We start from the raw sequence: 17,373 nt of genomic DNA, 5'->3' as shown, positions 1-17,373 counted from the left end.
GTAACCTCTGAGCCTCAGTTTCCTTCTCTGTGAGACATGGATATGTAGCTGGGTAGGGGATTTCTTGGCTGGTGAGGATTGCTGCTGGACAGAAAGACTTCTGCGGACCGTGATGATCATTGGTACAATAGAAGCTTCTTTCTTGTGGTGCTGGCTACAGCCCGGCTCCTGAGCGCCCACTGCCGTACGGGATCATTTAGCAAGGGCAGGAGCAATGGCATTTGCAGGGCACTTTATAGTTTGTGTGAAGGGGAGATGGTGGTCCCTCCCGCCTTCGTCTCCCCGGGGTGCAGTGCTCATGCTGGGAACCTGGTGGCTGTCACCCCTGCCTGAAATTATGGTTATGTGTTGACCTGGCTGTCCCCTTCCTGTTGACTGGGAGCTCCCGGAGGGCAGGCAGGGAGGGATTCACGGCAGCACCTTGCTTGCCCAGCCTGGAGACAGGCCCATGGTGGCTGCTGGCATGGTGTCTGAGGGCTGGACTGGCACGGGGAGGCCACCGTCTGACCACCTGTCCTTCTTGGCTCTTGCAGGTGGGAGGAGGAGCTCGCCAAACGCATGAACTTGCAGACCATGGTGGACACGCTGCAGGAGGTGAGTGCCGCTGGAGGTCCTGACCATAAGAGGCTTGTGGGAACCGTGTGGCCCAGGGGCACAGTCTCCGAGAGGTGAAGTCGGAGGCCAGTCCCCGCTGAGCCCCTGCACTGTGCTGCCTCTGCTGCCTTAGTCGCTCCTAAATGGAGCCACGAGGCCTCTTCCTTGTCCCCTGCTTCGGACCTAGGAAGGGCCTGGCATAGTGTTGTAGAAGAGCTCAGGGAAGGGCCTGACATAGTGTTGTAGAAGAGCTCAGGGACGGGAATAGGCAAGTCTGTCTAAGTCCCAGCACTGACCCCTGCTTGCTGGGCGATGGTCCTGTGACTCTTTCGGACCCTCACCTCCCCACCTGAGTTCAGGACTGGATGGTTTCTTGAGCTGCCCAATCCCAGCTTGCAAGAACTGACTGGGGGCCGAATGCCTTATGCCTTGGAGTGGGGGGGCTCCTGGTGCGAATATTCTCTTGTGGTTCTGGCGTGGGAGCTCTGGGTCTGGGCTCTGCTTCACACCCACCTGCTGGGTGCACTGGGGGGCAAACTTCACCTTCTCCGCCTCTGAATAGCGACCCCATGAGGAGAGAAGAAAAGTTCTTTAAAACGTTTCTAAACATTGCTTTCCAATATTTAAGGCACGGATCTTCTAAGAGATAGAATCAAGTAAGGTCAAGACACAGACAGAAAAGGATGAATGTCTGCCCTCCGTTTGTTTTGTAACAGAAGTCTTTCTGTTTACAAATATGACATGTTCGCGGTCAAATATTTGGAAAACTCAGAAACGTAGAGAAAAGAATAAAACTCCCTTCCAGTTCTACCCCCCCTCCCCACATACCCAATTGACAGATTGCCGGGTGACCTGTCTTTTCTGTACAAACACACGTGTATTCCACGTATCTTTGTTTGGTTAGGTGGGCACGTGTGGCGTTGCCATTTTGGGGGTGGGAGATGGTCAAATATCAGCAATTTCACAGGGACCCACTTCACATTTTAACCTACTGGAATCACTTATTATATTAACTGGTTCTTTTTTCCCCTTAATATCTGCTGGGGATTTTTCCATAGGATAAATAGTCCTTGGAGAAGTGTTTCACGCTGAGTGGTACCCTGCCAGTGAACTGGGCTCTGCAGGAAGCCGGGCTGGGGGGAGGTCCTCAGCACCCCTTTGCTGGCAGGCATGTGCCTGGCCCGGTTGGACAGCAGGTGTCCAGCCCTTCCCAGCCCTCAGAGTGCCCGGTCCCCTAAATCACCCTTCCCCATCTCTGTCCTCCCTAGGCGGCGCAGGAGGCCGAAGCCATCCAGGAAGAGATGAACGAGAAGATTGAGCGGCTCAAGGCCGAGCTCGTGGTGTTTAAGGGGCTCATGAGTGACGTAAGTGCCACCGGCAGCCGCCCCGGCATCATGACGCCCCCTCCCCCCAACACCCATCATGCAAAATGCTTCATTCACTCCGAGGCTCCAGAGCTCGGCTTCTAGTTAGAGTCCTGGCTGGCTGCGTTTGCCCCGTGAGGATGACGGATGCATCGGAGACCAGCCCCCCCGCCCACTTCCGCTTCCCTTGGTCTGAGTAGAGATGCATTAATCAATCTGCTGCTTAACCCATCCCGCCCTCCCCCGGGCTCCTCTGACGGTCTCTATGTTTGCTCCAACTGGTCCCGGCTCACCACGCTGAGGGCAGGGGGTGGCCGTGGCCTCGATGTCTGGGCACCGTGGAGGCCCCCGGGTCTGGTCTGTGTCAGCTGTGGGGGCTCCCCCGGCCTGCGGTCTCTAGTAGGGCTGCTTTGTAAAGTTGGGGAACCCCAGCATCAGCATTCTTTTGAAGACTGGAACCTCTCTGAGTGACTGTAGGTGCGGAGGGTTGTTGGCAAAGCCTCCTTCCTGCTGGGGACCCGGGTTTCCGGCCACCTTCAAGCAGTGGCAGCACGTAGGGAGGACAGCCAGAAAGGAGAAGGAGCCCGATGGCGGGTGACTCAGCCTGGTGTGGCTTCTGGTCCTGGGGGCTGTGGAGCTGGGTGTGGCTGGCAGAAGCCTCTGGCAGGGGGAGGGGGGGGTTGCTGCAGGGGGAGCCCACCTGGCTGCCCCTCGTCGGGCTCCTAAGGGAGCCCCTCGTCTTCGGTGAGGCCCCGCGGTCAACCATGGGAGGAATCCTGGGGAGAGCGCGCCACCTCAGCACCTTGGCCCCCCTCTGTGTGGGGGGACAGGCAGGGCACACAGGGTGGGAGAGAAGGGAAGTCTTTCAAGAGTGGGAGGTGTCTTTCTTTTTTCCTTGCTCTGACAAAATAAACACTAGCACTGTGTCTGTTGAGAGAACGCCTTCCAGCGCTTAGGGAGGCCCGCAAACATGGTCTCACATTGTCCCCTCGGAGTCAAAGCCTTTAGCTCCTGTGACCTCTCCACCCCCTTCCCCAACCTGAGCAGCGCTGGCCCCGCCCTCCCTGTCCAGGCTCCCCCTTGGACTTGGAGCTGTGCTCCCCTCTGCCAGCAGGAGCCTGGGAGCGACGCCCCTGCCCCGTGCCCTCCCCTATGCTCGCTCCAGCCCTCGCTCACATAACCCCCCTGCTGTCCTCCCTGCAGCCCATGACAGACCTGGACACAAAGATCCAAGAAAAGGCCATGAAGGTGGACATGGACATCTGTCGCCGGATCGATATCACGGCCAAGCTGTGCGATGTCGCACAGCAGCGGAACTCGGAAGACGTGTCCAAGATCTTCCAGGTGAATAGGGTCACCCTGCTCACCGGCCGCCACTCCCCCCGCACCCCTGCCACCGCCCCCTCCCCGAGTGCCCGGCCTCCACCCTGCATGGCCAGGCCCTCCTCCCCTCTAGTTCTGTCCACTCCCCTGCCCCCAGAGCTAGTGTTGGCCCCCGCTCTGGCCTCCCAGGATGACACAGAGTCAGGGACGTGGCGACTCGTAGGCTCGTCAGGCTTAATGCTTCATCCTGTGGCTGAGGAGCCCGTGATGTGACGGGCTCAGGAAGGGACAGGCCCAGCTGGGGCTGGCACTCAGGTCTCCTGACCTTCTGGGGCTTGGTCCACAGGCCTGCGGGGCGCCGTCACCAAGGTTGAGAGTCCTGGTTGGGCTGTGGGAGCACCGGGCAGATGAGTCTCAGAATTCCCAAGAGGATCTGGTGGCCTCTGGTTTGCGTTCCCACCGAAGAATCCCTCAGGGCGTACCCCTAGCCCTCAAGGAGCAAGGCTGTGTCCCGAGAGAGGGCGGTGGGGCAGTTAGTCCTGGTGGGCTGTCCTCTGGGGAGGGCCTGGGGGCTAGTCCAGCGGCCCAAAGGGCACATGTCATTCTCCAAAGGCTGCTTCTTGAATTCTGGGTTGTGGTTTGGCTTTTGCTTGAACCCAGGGCAGACCTGGGTTGTTGTCGCTTTAAGTGTGTGACTTTGGGTGTAGCGTGAGTGATCTGGGCTCGTCCACCTCCGTGCCTTCTTGCCACCCCTCTGCTGGGAAGCAGGGGTGACCATTCCAGGCTTTGTTTGGTTTGCTTGTGTCTTGTCTGCTTGGAATGGAGGAAGCTTGGGGACCCTCGGGCTGCCTGCCCTTTGCCTTTGCATGTGGGCAGGAGGGCTCTGAAAGCGTGGAGCCCTCCGGGCCTCTGTGAGGGGTTCCCTGTCTCTCTGGCTGGCGCTGAGACATCCCCGGGGACTCTGTGCCCCGGTCTGGCCCACTCCTCTCCCCAGATTGTGGGGCTGCCGCTCTGGTGAAGGGCCGAGCTGAGCCAGCCCACGCACCGGGGGAGGGAAGGGTCCAGGCTGTCTGTCCTTCCTGCATGTGTCCCGCCTCACGCTTCCTGCTAACGCCACCTGCTTCTTAGAGGAGCTCCGCATCTTTGCCAGCAGTGGCTGCCCCGGCCACGCTCCATCCATCCCTGTGGGATGCCGACTCCTTCCCCAGCCTCCCTCCCTCCCGGCAGAGCCTCCCACTTAACCTCCATCTCTTCCTTCCCCTGCCAGGTGGTCCCCAAAAAGAAAGAGCGTAAGGTGGCTTCGGATGACGATATCTCCGAGCAGGACGGGGAGGTGAACCGGTTCTCGGATGACGAGGTCGGCTCCATGAACATCACAGATGAGATGAAACGCATGTTCAACCAGCTGTGAGTATCTCTGCGGCCCCAGCCCCCCGGGGCTCCACTCCACTCCACCAGCTTGCCAACTGGTGGCTTGCTCTGGCAGTGCTTTGACTGGCCAGCATGGGGTTCTGAAAGAATTTGGATTTATCCTCAATGGTCATAATTGGGGGACTTTCACATTTTCAGAAGAGGCTTAATGGTAGTGCTGGGTCCTGTCGGCTGGAGCCTTACACTCCCACTGGTTGTCCCCGAGGTGGGATCGCTGGGTCGACCCCCGTACCAGGGCCCACCATGCGGGCTGAGGCCGGCTCCGGACATGTACCGAGCGTCCTTGGTCTGTCCAGTCTGTATTCTCCATCCAGACCCACCTTTGACGCTAATCCACAAGGTCCCCTGACTTGGGCTGCGGGAGGGAAGAGGAGGGTGCACCTGCGGGCATTAGGGGACTTGTCTGAGGGCCTGGACTTGGTGGGCTGGGCTGGGACAGGGTCTCTGGGGCCTACATTTATTTCCTCCTGCCCCTCCGACTGCTCTTACCTGTTCCCTGTCTGCAGCCCCTTGTGGTTGGGCCCCTGGGCCCTGAGAACTCATACTTTCCCTGCCCTAGGACTCTGGGTTTCCAACAGCAGAGCTACAATTGAGCCCTGGGCTCTAAGGAGCCATCACAAAACCCCACAGAACCCCTCCCTAGGAGCTCCTGTTTTTTAGGCAGTTGCCTCTGACCTCATGCTTGGTTCAGAAGCCAGGTCTTGGGTCTCCCTCCTGCTTCCTGCAGAGCCGTGGGGCTGCCTTAGCATGACAGAGTCCAAAGGCCGCTCAGCCCAGCCCCTTCACATTCCAATGGGGAAAGTCAAGTTCAGAGGGGCGTGTCAGGAGTTGGAATAGAGCTGGGCCCCTGACCCACGGTGGAGTCCTCTGTCCCCAGCTAGCTGTCTTTGCTCTCGGAAGAGAGTCCCCCTCGGCCCTATCGGCAACCATCCTTCCTGGCCTGGTCTCTTTGCCGCTGAGCCAGGTGACTTAGGGAGGCAGGAGTCTGACCAAGGCTGGGGTGGGTTTGTGTGACACTTCCTGGTACTTGTCATTCCCTGGGAACAGAACTGAGGTGACGCTGTGTCTTGCGGGCTTGCTGTTAGAGTGTCACAAAGAGACTCCCGGACTCCTGATTCCATCTTCTGACATCCTGTCCAAATGTCATATTCTCAATCTTTTGGTGATGACAGGGCCTTTGGAAGGGAGCCCTTGGTGGGATCCAGGTTTTCTAAACGTGGTAGCAGGCATTAGGCATTCCTGAGCCTGAGGCAGAATTGTCCAGCCCACCACCCAGGCTGGGTTCATTCGGGTGAATTAAAGGGCTTCACTGAAGAAATGGTCCCCATTTGCAGAAAATCCCCAAGGGATAGTTAGGCTGCCTGGGAATGGGGTGGGCTGAAAGGGACAGTCGCAAGAGCTGGGTCTGGGGCCTCCGCCAGCTGGGCTACTGCTGTATAGAGGAGGTCTGATGCAAAGTCGGGGTGCCTGGGGTTGACCGGCCTGAATTGGGTTCAGTATCCAATGGGATTTATTGGGTTGTGACATGGCCTGGGTTAAACTATATATATAATAATAATAATAATAAATATACATTCTATATATATCCTCTGATTGCCCCTCCACCCCTGAAGGGCTGGCCAAGGCCATGCTGACCCCTGCCGCCCCTCCCCGCTCAGGGTGCTGGCCCCACCCCTAGCATCTCCATCGGCTACTGGCCAGGCTGAGACCCAAGCCAGAGGCTGCCCCTGGCCAGTTCCACTGAAGTCTTTGAATAATGTGCCCCGTGTCAGGGCTGTTTTGTTTTGATCAAAATCTGTTGCTTCGGCTTCAGACCAAGGAGAAGGGGAGGAATTCACTACTCTCCCTGCACCACGGCCAGCTCCTCAGCCCCGCCCTCCCCATCTCGCAACCCCTTTCTCTGGCCTGTCTTCCTGTCCTTTCTGGCTCCCCATTCCTCAGCTGGGGTTTCCTTCAGATCCCAGACGCTAGAAAGGAAGTGAAGTCAGCGGTCGAGTATGTGTTGCGGAGACGGTGGACCCCAGGGGCTAATCTGGAACGAGTCCAGGCCAGCAGCGCCTTCCTCAGCAGCCCTGGCCCGGCTCTGGTCCCCGGGCTCACGGAGCCACCTACAGGCTCCAGCAGAAACTGCTTTTCGGTGGGGGACCAGCCTCCAGGAGGTGCTCTAGGCAGCTTTTATTTATTTTTATTATTTTTTTATTTTATTTTTTAAAAGATACAGAGAGAGAGATCACAAGTAGGCAGAGGCAGGCAGGGGAGGGGGGAAGCATGCTCCCCGCTAAGCAGAGAGCCCGGTGTGGGGTTCGATCCCAGGACCCTGAGATCATGACTCGAGCCTAAGGCAGAGGCTTAACCTACTGAGCCACCCAGGCGCCCCTCTAGGCAGCTTTTAACCAGAAATTTTTCTTGGGCCCTGCCCCGTGGCCCCCAAGCCTGATCCATCATGGGAAGGAAGGGAGCAGTGGCCTGGAGCATTGGGGTGGGGAGACATTGGCTGAGAGCCCTCTCCTCTGTGGCTGATTCGATCGATCAAATGATTTAAGTAAGCCCTGCAGACATCACCCATCTCATCCGATCGAGTTTTCCCTTCAGCTGGGGGAAGAAGCGTCCTCATCCCAGGGAAACTTTTACCTTATTGTCCCCGTAGAACTTCACCAGCCTCTTAATGTCTTATCGTCTACGGGGAACCTCTTATCGTCCCTGAAGAACTTTATAAACAACCTAACCTCCTATATCTGGCTAATTCGTTTCCCATGCCGGAAACCTTACCCTCTTGAGGAACTTAAAGTATAGCCTCTTAATATCGTCCTCAGAGAATCCCCCCGTCTTAAGACAGGAAATAGGCGCGCACTTTCCGAATCGTTGCTCTTACCCCAATCCTCGTTCTGCGTCCGGCGTCTCGGGTCCCGGGTTTTCGGCACCAGATGTCGCTCTCGACCCGCAAGAACGACCCGCAGACGAGGTTGAGTGGCAAACTTCTTTATTGTCAATCTTGATCCGGGAACTCTGAACACCGATCATAACCCCAAGTTATAGGAAACAGTGGATAGAAAAACAACCAATCACCATACCGCACACTATAACATCCAATCAGTAAGGGTAAATAAGGTCCAATCAGAAACGATACAGGTGACTTGAATCCATATCATGCGGGGGGCTCGTGCCCACTGACGTGAGCCCCCGAAACTTATTGTTCACTCTGTTTGTGTGCCTTTTCCGTGACACCTGATTAATCATGTACCTCTATTAAGACTCCCAGTATAGAATGTACGTCACCCATGAACGCACCCAAATACCTTGGGTTGATCATTCACAGCCTTGCCTCCTCAGACACATCCGTCTACATGACTTCTAGCAGCTGTTACATGGCTCTCCACAAAGAAGGGCAGAAAAGCCTCCATCCCAGGCAAGCCCGTATGGTCCGTTACCCTGCTTCCAGTTCCAGTGAATCGGGAAGCCCCGAAGTTACTCAGGCTTTGAATCCGGGCCCGATTTCCATCATGCATTGGTCCAGAAGTCCACCTAATCCCTGCAGCCTTCAGTTTTCTCATCTTTAAAATGGGTCCAAGAATCATGCTTGTCTCATAGGCATGTTGGGAGGAGGGAACAAAGCGCAGTGTAACATATGCTTGGCGGCCGGTCCCACACCCAGCACACAATGGGTGCTTGGTGTGTCCTACTCAGGGGAGAAAAGGCGGTAGGAGATGTCTGGTTTTCCACCCCAGTTTCTGTGACAGGCTAGCAGTGTGACATTGGACAAGTGGGTTATTCTTCTGAGCTGCAATTTCCTCATCTGTAAAATGGGCATATTATCAACCTGAGTTGCGGAGAAGGCTATAGAAATCGCCTCTTAGAAAGTAGGGGCTCCAGAAATGAGCTGGAATGAAACTGTGAATGAAACTCTCACCGGATTGGATTTGGGGGGAAAATATCTTTAGTCTTCGCTGATTAAAGACTGGCATCTTTACAAAGAGACATTTTAAATGGTATAAGTAATATAGCAATGCTTTTTTGTGTTTTAAAAGGGCTGACCAGCCCCCCACCCCAACCCCTGCTGGATAGGGCATGTGTCCTCTTTGGCTGGCACCCCTATCTGTGTGGGACGGGCCCCCCGGCATGAGCGTACCCATCGGGGCGGTGCCCTTTCTTCCCCGGTCCTGGCCTCTGCAGCCGGGCTCCTGGTCAGCGGTGCCCTCTGCTGTGATCCCACAGGCGGGAGACCTTTGACTTTGACGATGACTGTGACAGCCTGACGTGGGAGGAGAACGAAGACACGCTGCTGCTCTGGGAAGACTTCACCAACTGCAACCCAAGCATCGACCTGCAAGGCGAGGTGAGCCCCCAGCCCGGCTGCTCAGACGCCGGCCAGCCTGCCCCGTCCCCACTCGTTCCGGCAGCCTACGCCACCCAATTCATTGGTCCCCTTTGTTCTGTGTCCCCAGCAAGAGGAAAATTTGGGCAACTTGATCCACGAGACAGAATCCTTCTTCAAGACGAGAGACAAGGAGTACCAGGAAACGATTGGCCAGATCGAGGTGAGGGCTCGGGCTCTCGAGCCCCTGGTGAGGTTCCTGGGATGTGAGGTCTTGATGGCAGTCGAGGGGGATGGGGGGGCGGGGCTGGTGGGGTGGGGTGGGCACAAGTTCACAAGTTGGAGGCCTGTGTTTCCCTGCGGGTCCTACCCCTCCTAGGGCCTCAGTTTTCCCTGGTATAAGATAGAACCCATGGGGGTGGTGATCCGTGTCTGTCCCAGAGAGTTTTTTATGTTATGCAACAGAGAGGGTGATCCCAAACAACGAGAGAAGACGTTTGAGTGACATGGAGGGACGCTAGGCCCTCAGGAAGCCTCGCTAGTACTCACAGGCCCCTGTACGTGCCTAGGGGTGGTTGGGTGTCTCCGGCCTGCCCAGTGGGTACTGTACCCTGTTAGAGCAGCAGAGGAGAGGAGACTGACTGAGACCCTGGCTGGCCCAGGGTCTCCTGTCGGGAAGCACCCTGCAGGCTGGCTGTCTGCACCGTGGAGCCTGTGCTTGGCCACATCTTTCAGTGAGAGTGACTGCTGGAGAGGGAGAAGGCCAAGCCTTCCCTGGGGGCTCTGTCATTGGTAGAGGAGAAGGGTCAGAAACACAACGGAGACCTGAGAACTGTCCTAAGCAAGTCTGTATAAAGCAGGGCAGGAAGCTGGGCGGGGTGGAGTTGGGGGACCCCATGCAGGCTGCCCCTCGAGTCACTAAGCAGCTGTTCCCTGTTCCCTGCAAGCAGTTCTGAGGCTGGGGTCCAGCCTGGGGAGAGTGCAGGGTGTGGTGTCCCAGGGTGGCCTCAGAGCCACCAAGGATGTGAGGAAGAAGTGGCTGAGGGTTCCTGAGTGTGGGGGACTTGGCCTCACCTTTCTCCTGCTTTGCGGCCTTTCAGCTGGAGCTGGCCACGGCCAAGAGCGACATGAACCGGCACTTGCACGAGTACATGGAGATGTGCAGCATGAAACGCGGGCTGGACGTGCAGATGGAGACCTGCCGCCGGCTCATCAAAGGCTCTGCGGACAGGTGCCTGGCCCCTTCTCCCTGCCGGTGCAGTGGCGGCGTCCTTGGCGGGGATTTGTGGGGCTGCGTCTTATCGCCTGGTCCATTTTGTCTACCCAGCCCATCCATCCATCCATTCACGCATCCAGTATTAGCCACCTGCTGTGTGAGGGAGGACTTGGGCGTCTGATCCCACGCACCTCCCGCAGCAGCCCTGCCCCCACTGACTCAGCAGCTTGTCATTTCCAAGGCCTGCTCTGTGCCAGGCCGCGGGGACAGTGATGAACAGAACAGCTGCAACCCCCGCCCTCTTGGGGCTCATGCCCCACCTTCTGCCCAGTCGCCGGGTAGAAGAGGGATGCAGGGCACTTCTCAGCATCACTGCTGATGGGGCTCCTGGTGTCCGTGGGAAGCAATTTCCCTTCCTTTCCTGTCCTCCCACCAAGGGCCACTGGGTCTGTCCCCAGGACACTGACATGCCTCAGGCCCCTTGTGTTTGCCAGGGAATGCCAAAACAAAGACAGAGCTCTTGCCTTCAAGGAACACAGCCTTTTAGGGGAAACAGATACGCCAGTAATAACATGAGATGGTACATGAGAGATGCTGGTCAGGAAGCACAGATGTGTTCATTGTACTCGTTCTTATTATTATGACCGTCGTTCAGGTTATAAAAGAGGGAGGGGCAGCTCAGTGGGGGAAGGGGCTGGGCTCAGGATGTCATACCTTTAGCTCATTGTTGTCCCTGGAATCCACGGTCGTCACCTCCGTGTTCTGATGGAGGAACAGGTTAAACAGCTTGCTCCTGGCCCTCCCCTGCTCATCCAGGATAGGGCCAGGATCCGGACCCAGTACTACTAGCCGCTGTCCCATGTGGCCTCCTGCGAGTTAATTAGGGTTTACTGAGCACCTACTGTGTGCCTGGACCTGTGTTAGGTGGTTAGAGAGTAGGACCAGAGCTCGATCCATGGTTCCTGCTCCCAGGGAACTGTCCGTGCCCAGAGCACTTAGAGGCCATGCAGGGGAACCTGAGAGGTCTTGAGGGTCACAATCAACTCCTTGAGCTTAGAAGATTCTAAGGAGAGCAGAGTGAAGGCGGGGTCTCAGGGCGGGATCACCAATGATTAGATTTTATGCAAGGGGCAGCTCAGTCCTTCCCAACCCTTGGATCCCTTCAGGAGTCCCCAGGCTGCCCTCTGCATGACCCCTGTTCTCTTGTGCCTTCCAGGAATTCACCATCTCCCAGCTCCGTGGCCAGCAGTGACTCAGGAAGTACAGACGAGATCCAGGATGAGTTTGAGCGGGAGGCGGATGTGGAACCCATGGTCAGCTGATGACGGAGGCCCCCTGTGCCTGCTGGTCTTGGTGATGGCGCCTCTGCCCCTCTCCCCATGGGGCCAGGAAGGCTTCTTGGAGTGGGGCTCCAGTCCTCACCACACAGACTCCCTCTGCCCTCCCTTCTCTGGAGGCCCCGGGGGACCGCTGCTTCCTTCCTTCAACCCACCACCAACCAGTGCCCCGCCTCCATCCACCCACCCAAGGAATGGTGCTGTCAATTTCTATTGTTCTCCACGTTACAAATGCAGACTTCTGTCCGGGACGATGCAGTGTTAACTGTGCCTTTTCCCTTAAGCTGAGCCACTTTGAGCTCCAAAGAATTCTTCCTAGCAGGTGTTTTTATACAAAACTCTAAGGTGGGGACAGGGGGGGCCCCTGGCCTGATCTAATGTGGATTTCTCCCCTCCCACCTGCTTCTCTGATTGGCCCTGAGCTCTGCCCCCCCCTCCTCTGCCTGACCTGAGTTGGCCTAGGGGTGGTCCACTTCCCCATCCCTAGGAAGGAGCTGTTTGCCTCTGCAACCTTTCCAGGCCTGGGTGGGGGTCTCCCCAGTGTTTTTACTTACTGACAAGAGAGAAAAGATAGGAGGAGGGAGAGCAGACAAAATTTTATTTTCTTTCTGGATCGAGTGGCACAGCGGAGGGACAAGGCACTGTGCGGGAAAGTGGAGTCTCACTGTGTTTAAACTACTATGCAAAAACAAAACAAAACAAAACAAAAAAAAAAAAGCAGCTTGCCTTATATCATTGTGGAAGGTAGGCCGTTGCCCAGACTCCTGGTTTTCCGCTGGAGCTGGCAGGGAGGCGGAGGCTAGGGCGATCTGTCTCGCAGCCTCTGAGGGTGAGCACTGACTTGGGAGTAGGGGTTCTGTCAAGGTTGGTAGTGAGGTCGGTGCAGGGGGCCGGGGGCCGGGGAGGGCTGCAAGGCCATCGGCCCACCTGACTGCTTGCTTTCTTGGGACCTTTGTGGGGGTGGGAGGGGTCTTTTATTGCCCTGATGACTTGATGTTTCTCTCTCCCTTCCCAGCCAGTGATAAGGGGCTACAGATTTGTAATTTCTCTGTGAGAAAGCCTGGAGGGGGTGAGGCCTGGTATCCAGCCCTCCGCAGTGGGGCTGGGCGGGCCCCGCCTGCCGCTGTCTTGCTTGGTTCTCTACCGCCCCTAGTCGCGGGCTGTTCGGCCACTGGCGGGCACTGGAAAGGGACGGGGGAGAGGCAGCAAGGGCTGCGGGCAGATCGGAGGAGGCAGGAGTGGAGCTGGAGTGTGAGAACCATCCTTTGTTCTGCTCATGGCCATGTGCAAGCCTGTTTCCATACCTGACTTGATTGACCGACCAGTGTGGGGAGTTAACCTGAGCCAGTATCTCCCCAATGCTTGGGTCAGAAGGCCCCTTGTGGAGGCCACCCGCCAAATCTCAGTGTGGAGCCAGATGAGCAGGTTTTGCTTTTTTTTTTAAAAAAAATTTCTTTCTGTACCCACTCCTGGGGGCATGATTGCCGATTTTTGTGTTTTTGTTTTTTTTTTTAATTAAAAAAATTTTTTTTAATTGGCCCAGGAGCTCCCCCTGGAGGTCCAAGAAGCAAAATGCGCCGGAGGCCCAGAACTCCCCACCTACCTCTCTCCTATGGAGGCGGAGGAGGGCCTCTGACTGTAAATCGGGTGGCAGCCCCCTGTCTTTCTTCCTCAGGGTACCAGCGACTGTAAGGGCCTTCTCTCTCTTCCGTTTCTCCACCTGTTTTGCGGTCTTAAAACCATTGTACATAATATTCATATTATATATATATATATATATACATATATATATGAGAGAGAGAGCATGTGTGTTAGTGACCATATGTAATTTTTATTTATCAGAACTTGGTGGCCTTTATATTGTGAGTTTCTCTCTCTCTCTCTTTTTTTTTTTTTCTTTTTCTTTTGTGGTTGTCGAGGGAACCTGCTGGTCCCCTGTGGCCCTGTGGCAGTCTGGCCCAGAGGCTTCCGTTCCCAGCTAGACAGCCCCTGGGTAGGTACGCAGAGGGACAGTGGTTTCAGAGGAGAGACAGCCCCTGGCCCTCCTCCTCACTGACCCTTGTTCTAAAGGTTACAGGGTTCAAACATACCTGATTATTATTGTACTTAGTGTTGTAGTTTTAGTTTTAGTTTTATTTTAACCAAAGTCGGGCGTGGACCTCAGCTGCTGGAAAGATTTTCCGTTTCCGGGAGGACCCCCCCCCCCGCCCCCGCATCCCCAGGCCTCCTCTGTCTGGGGCTGAGGGGGGTCATGGAATGACCTGGTTTGGGAAGCAGAGCAGAGGCCAGGCTTGGGTTGCTCCTCAAGGTGGTGGGGAGGGTGACAGAGCTGTCTGTAGTGTTAAGACAAGGTAGCAGTGTAAGTATTCGGGGGTACCGAAGGGGACCGTGGCTGTCGGTATCCAGTGGTGTTATTTATGCTCATGTACATAGGACATTTGCCTCTGGAACTAGGGTGCCAGGGAGTGTGGGAATGGCAATAGCCAGACATGGACGCTGGCCCAGGCAGCTTTTTCCTGCTGGTTTTCCAGAGCTGCTCTGCCCTGGGGAGCTCGGATCTGGGGCAGGTGGACGCGGGGTGTTGGGGGCGGCAAGGATGTGGCTGACCAGCCCGGCTGCCTCTCTCCCCACCAAGTTCTTTTTTGAGTTTGTTGCCAGCGGGCCCTTGCTCGTGCCCCTGCCATGAGCCCACAGCTTGCCAAGAGAGACCCCAACACTCGCTGGGGCAGCCCCCAGTCTGGTTGGGACGAACTACTCCGTCCTTTGTAAAGCTGTAAATACTCAAATTTCTATTTCTAAGCCCAGTGTCATATTGACATTGGTATCTTAAAGTTGTTCTCAGATGGGCTCTCCTGTGCCGCCCTCTCTCACTCTCCTATTTTTGGGGGTTTTATAAAAAGAGAGGATTGGGGAGGGACAGGGAGAGTAGCTTCTTTTTGGCTCCCTGGTTGTGGAAGACACACGTGCACGCACGCACATACACGCACACATGCTCCTCTGAGACTCCAAATGGGGAAAAACCCACAAAACATTGGCAAGTAAACACATTTTGTTTTCTTGTAGCAATATATCTTGAGGTCTCTGAAGGGCCAGTCCATCGTGGACTTAGCTCTGACCTTCAGAGAAGCAAACCACTTGGGCTTGGAAGAGGGGAGAGGGTGTGGGGCAGGGGGTAATAAGGTGTAACTTAAGCTAAATGTAATCTATTTATAAAGTAAGAGATTCTCATCTATTTTTATGAAAGGAAAGGGTTTTTAAATCTAGGGTAGGCAGTTCTGGTAGCCCGGTGTTCTCCCGTGAACAAGACGCGTGTCACTGCTGGTCTGAATTTGATCAGTGCCCCTCCCGTCTCCTGGGCCTCCCCACCCTCCACCCCTGCATCTGTGAGCAGCTTTAGCAGAGCCTATGTACGTCCCACCTCACCCCCATTTCCCTGTTCCTTGACACACCCTCCAGCTCCTCGGTCCTTCAAAGTCTCGGGGTGGGGGGCACCTGTGGGAGTGGGTGGGCAGCAGGGAATTCAGAATGGAGGTGGGTGGGGAGGAGGGGAGAGGGGGCACTGGGTAGGGGACAAGCTCTGCCTCAGAGGGTGGGCTCTGTTCGGCGACATGGGTCTGGTGTGCCAAGGTCCATTGCCAGGTCAGCTGTATTTGGGAGAGGTTGAGAAGCAGCGGACCGTGGGTGACTATGGGACTGTTGGTTCAGGGGGCGCTCAGTTTCCTCGGGGCCTGGACCCTAGTGAGTCCCGGGTGGTCCGGGAACTGGAGCAGGAATGGAAGGGCTGGGAGTTGCCCACCACCCAGCCCCAGCAGTGCCCACTCTAGGCCGAGGGTCTGGGGCAGGAACCCGGATGCTGGGACTTCCTCAGACCTGGGCTCCACCATCTTGAGAGCCCGAGCAATCCTCCTGACATGGGGAGTCTGGAGGCAGCTGGGTGGGTATGGGTAAAGGCTGATTCTCTCGGAAGGGGAATTTTCTTTGATTGGAGGATTTCCAGGTTCGGGACTGGCCCTGGGCTGTGTGTGAGTCTTGGGCAAATCCCTCGCCATTCCCACCGCCGGGCCCTCTAGAGAAATGAAGCAAGGCATCATCCCCACCCCCAGCAAGACCCCTTCGTGGACGTTTTAGCATCTACCTGATTTTTAGCTCCATCCAGGGAAACTTTGTATCCCTCAGTCCTATCCCACCCCACTGTTGCTCTTTGTCTGCCAGTTGGGTCTAGTGTCAAGGGGAAAGGGGGTGTTTATACTCATTGAAAGACTACTGATCCTACCGGAAACCAACCTGTTTACTGTACTGTTGTAAATATCATGCCCTTTATATCCTGTATATTGGCTTCTTTTAAATAAAGTGAAATGTCTTAGAATTGATGGTGCTTTTTCTTTTCTTTTCTTTTTCTTTTTTTTTTTAATTGAGGATAAAATAGTGATGGGCAAAGGGCAAGAGGCCTGAGGGTTGCATAAACACCAAAACAAAGCCATTAGCCAGCTGGTGATAAAATAGGGAAAATTCACATCCCTTGTTATATGGGCACCTCACGGTGAAATCTTTGGAGGGTGATAGAGCAGACTTTATTACCATACACACTTTACGGAAGGGGAAGAGCGAGCCAGAGCGATTGCAGGCTGAGTAACTGGCATCGCCTGGTTTGCAGTTGAGGTCCTGCTAATCATAACCCCTACCCCTTTGTTTAACCTCCTTTTATGGTGCCCACGAGGGGCCACCTTCTGGGACTCTAGATTTGACCTTGTCCAGTGTTCTAGCTTCTTCCTATTAATGGCCAAATTTAGGGAGACCCTGCCTCTTGTGAGCTGCCCTGCTCCCCACTAGGGTTTTCTCCAAGGATTCAGAGGGACAGACGCCAATTCCAGTCTTTACCATCTTTAAGACTTGCGCTTAGGGGCACCTGGTTGCCGGGTCCGTTAAGCATCTGCCTTTGGTTTGGGTTATGATCCCAGGGTTTTGGGATCAAGCCCTGTGTCGGGCTCCCTTCTCTGTGGGAGCCTGCTTCTCCCTCTCCCTCTGCCTCCCTCTTTCTGTGTCTCTCATGAATAAATGAATAAAATCTTAAAAAAAAAAAACAAAAACCTTACGCTTAACAGAGCTTCCTTTTCTCCTCACTCTTTAAATTCCCCAAAGTGTCTTAAAGGGTGTGACTTGGAGAAAGAGGAGTAACATGAAATAATGCGGGCGATACCCCCCCCCCAACTATAGAAACCGAGTCCCAGGGAAATAAGGTATTTTGCCAATGTCCTAAGGAGGAACCACAGTCAGCAATAGCACTCTCACTCCTCACCAGGTTCTCCGTTGCCTTTGGAGAAAATATTAACGGGTAATTCGGAAGAGAGCTCTAAAAGCTTCAACTAATTTAGGAAAAATGGAATGAATCCTGAAGAGTCAGCCATCAGGAAGTCTTCAGAATCCGTTTTTTTTTTTTTTTAAGTATTTATTTATTTGAGAGACCGAGAGCTGGCACTAGTGGGTGGGTGGGGTAGGGTGGGGTAGGGTGGGGGGGGAGGGGGAAGGGCAGAGAGAAAGAGCCTCAAATGGACTCCCGGCTAAGTGCAGAGCCTGATGTGGGGCTCGAGCTCACCACTGTAAGATCAGGATCTGAAATCACAAGTAGGTCACTTAACCCACTGAGCCACCCAGGCATTCCCAGAATCCCAATTTTAAATAAAGTGTTCAAGCAAACAACTTCTCCAAGAGAAAACCAAAAATCTGACTCGGGTTGGGGGTGGGGAGTGGTGGGATGGAGCGCAGGGACAACCAGTTCTGAGTGTTACAGGATTTCTT

At 55.2% G+C, this 17,373-nt stretch overlaps 1 protein-coding gene across 4 annotated transcripts in view; it reads left to right on the top strand.

Annotated features, from left to right (window-relative positions):
- IFFO2 (intermediate filament family orphan 2) overlaps positions 1-12,232 on the top strand; it is a 44,156-nt gene extending 31,924 nt beyond the window's left edge. For 3 of the 4 annotated variants that reach the window (XM_082687941.1, XM_082687943.1, XM_082687944.1), the window contains exons 2-9: positions 534-594; positions 1,863-1,958; positions 3,162-3,302; positions 4,549-4,688; positions 8,925-9,045; positions 9,155-9,247; positions 10,125-10,255; positions 11,457-12,232. In XM_082687941.1, the coding sequence (XP_082544067.1) occupies positions 534-594; positions 1,863-1,958; positions 3,162-3,302; positions 4,549-4,688; positions 8,925-9,045; positions 9,155-9,247; positions 10,125-10,255; positions 11,457-11,562 (889 nt within the window). In that variant the 3' untranslated portion in view covers positions 11,563-12,232. The remainder of the gene's footprint in view (positions 1-533; positions 595-1,862; positions 1,959-3,161; positions 3,303-4,548; positions 4,689-8,924; positions 9,046-9,154; positions 9,248-10,124; positions 10,256-11,456) is intronic. The other variant, XM_082687942.1, reaches the window with a different exon arrangement.
- The last annotated feature ends 5,141 nt before the right edge of the window (positions 12,233-17,373 follow it).

The sequence above is a fragment of the Mustela nivalis genome (genome assembly GCF_964662115.1).
Source record: "Mustela nivalis genome assembly, chromosome: 10".
Lineage (NCBI taxonomy): Eukaryota > Metazoa > Chordata > Mammalia > Carnivora > Mustelidae > Mustela > Mustela nivalis.
The sequence above is the reverse complement of the archived record's forward strand: the minus strand, read 5'-3'. Positions and strand labels throughout refer to the sequence as shown.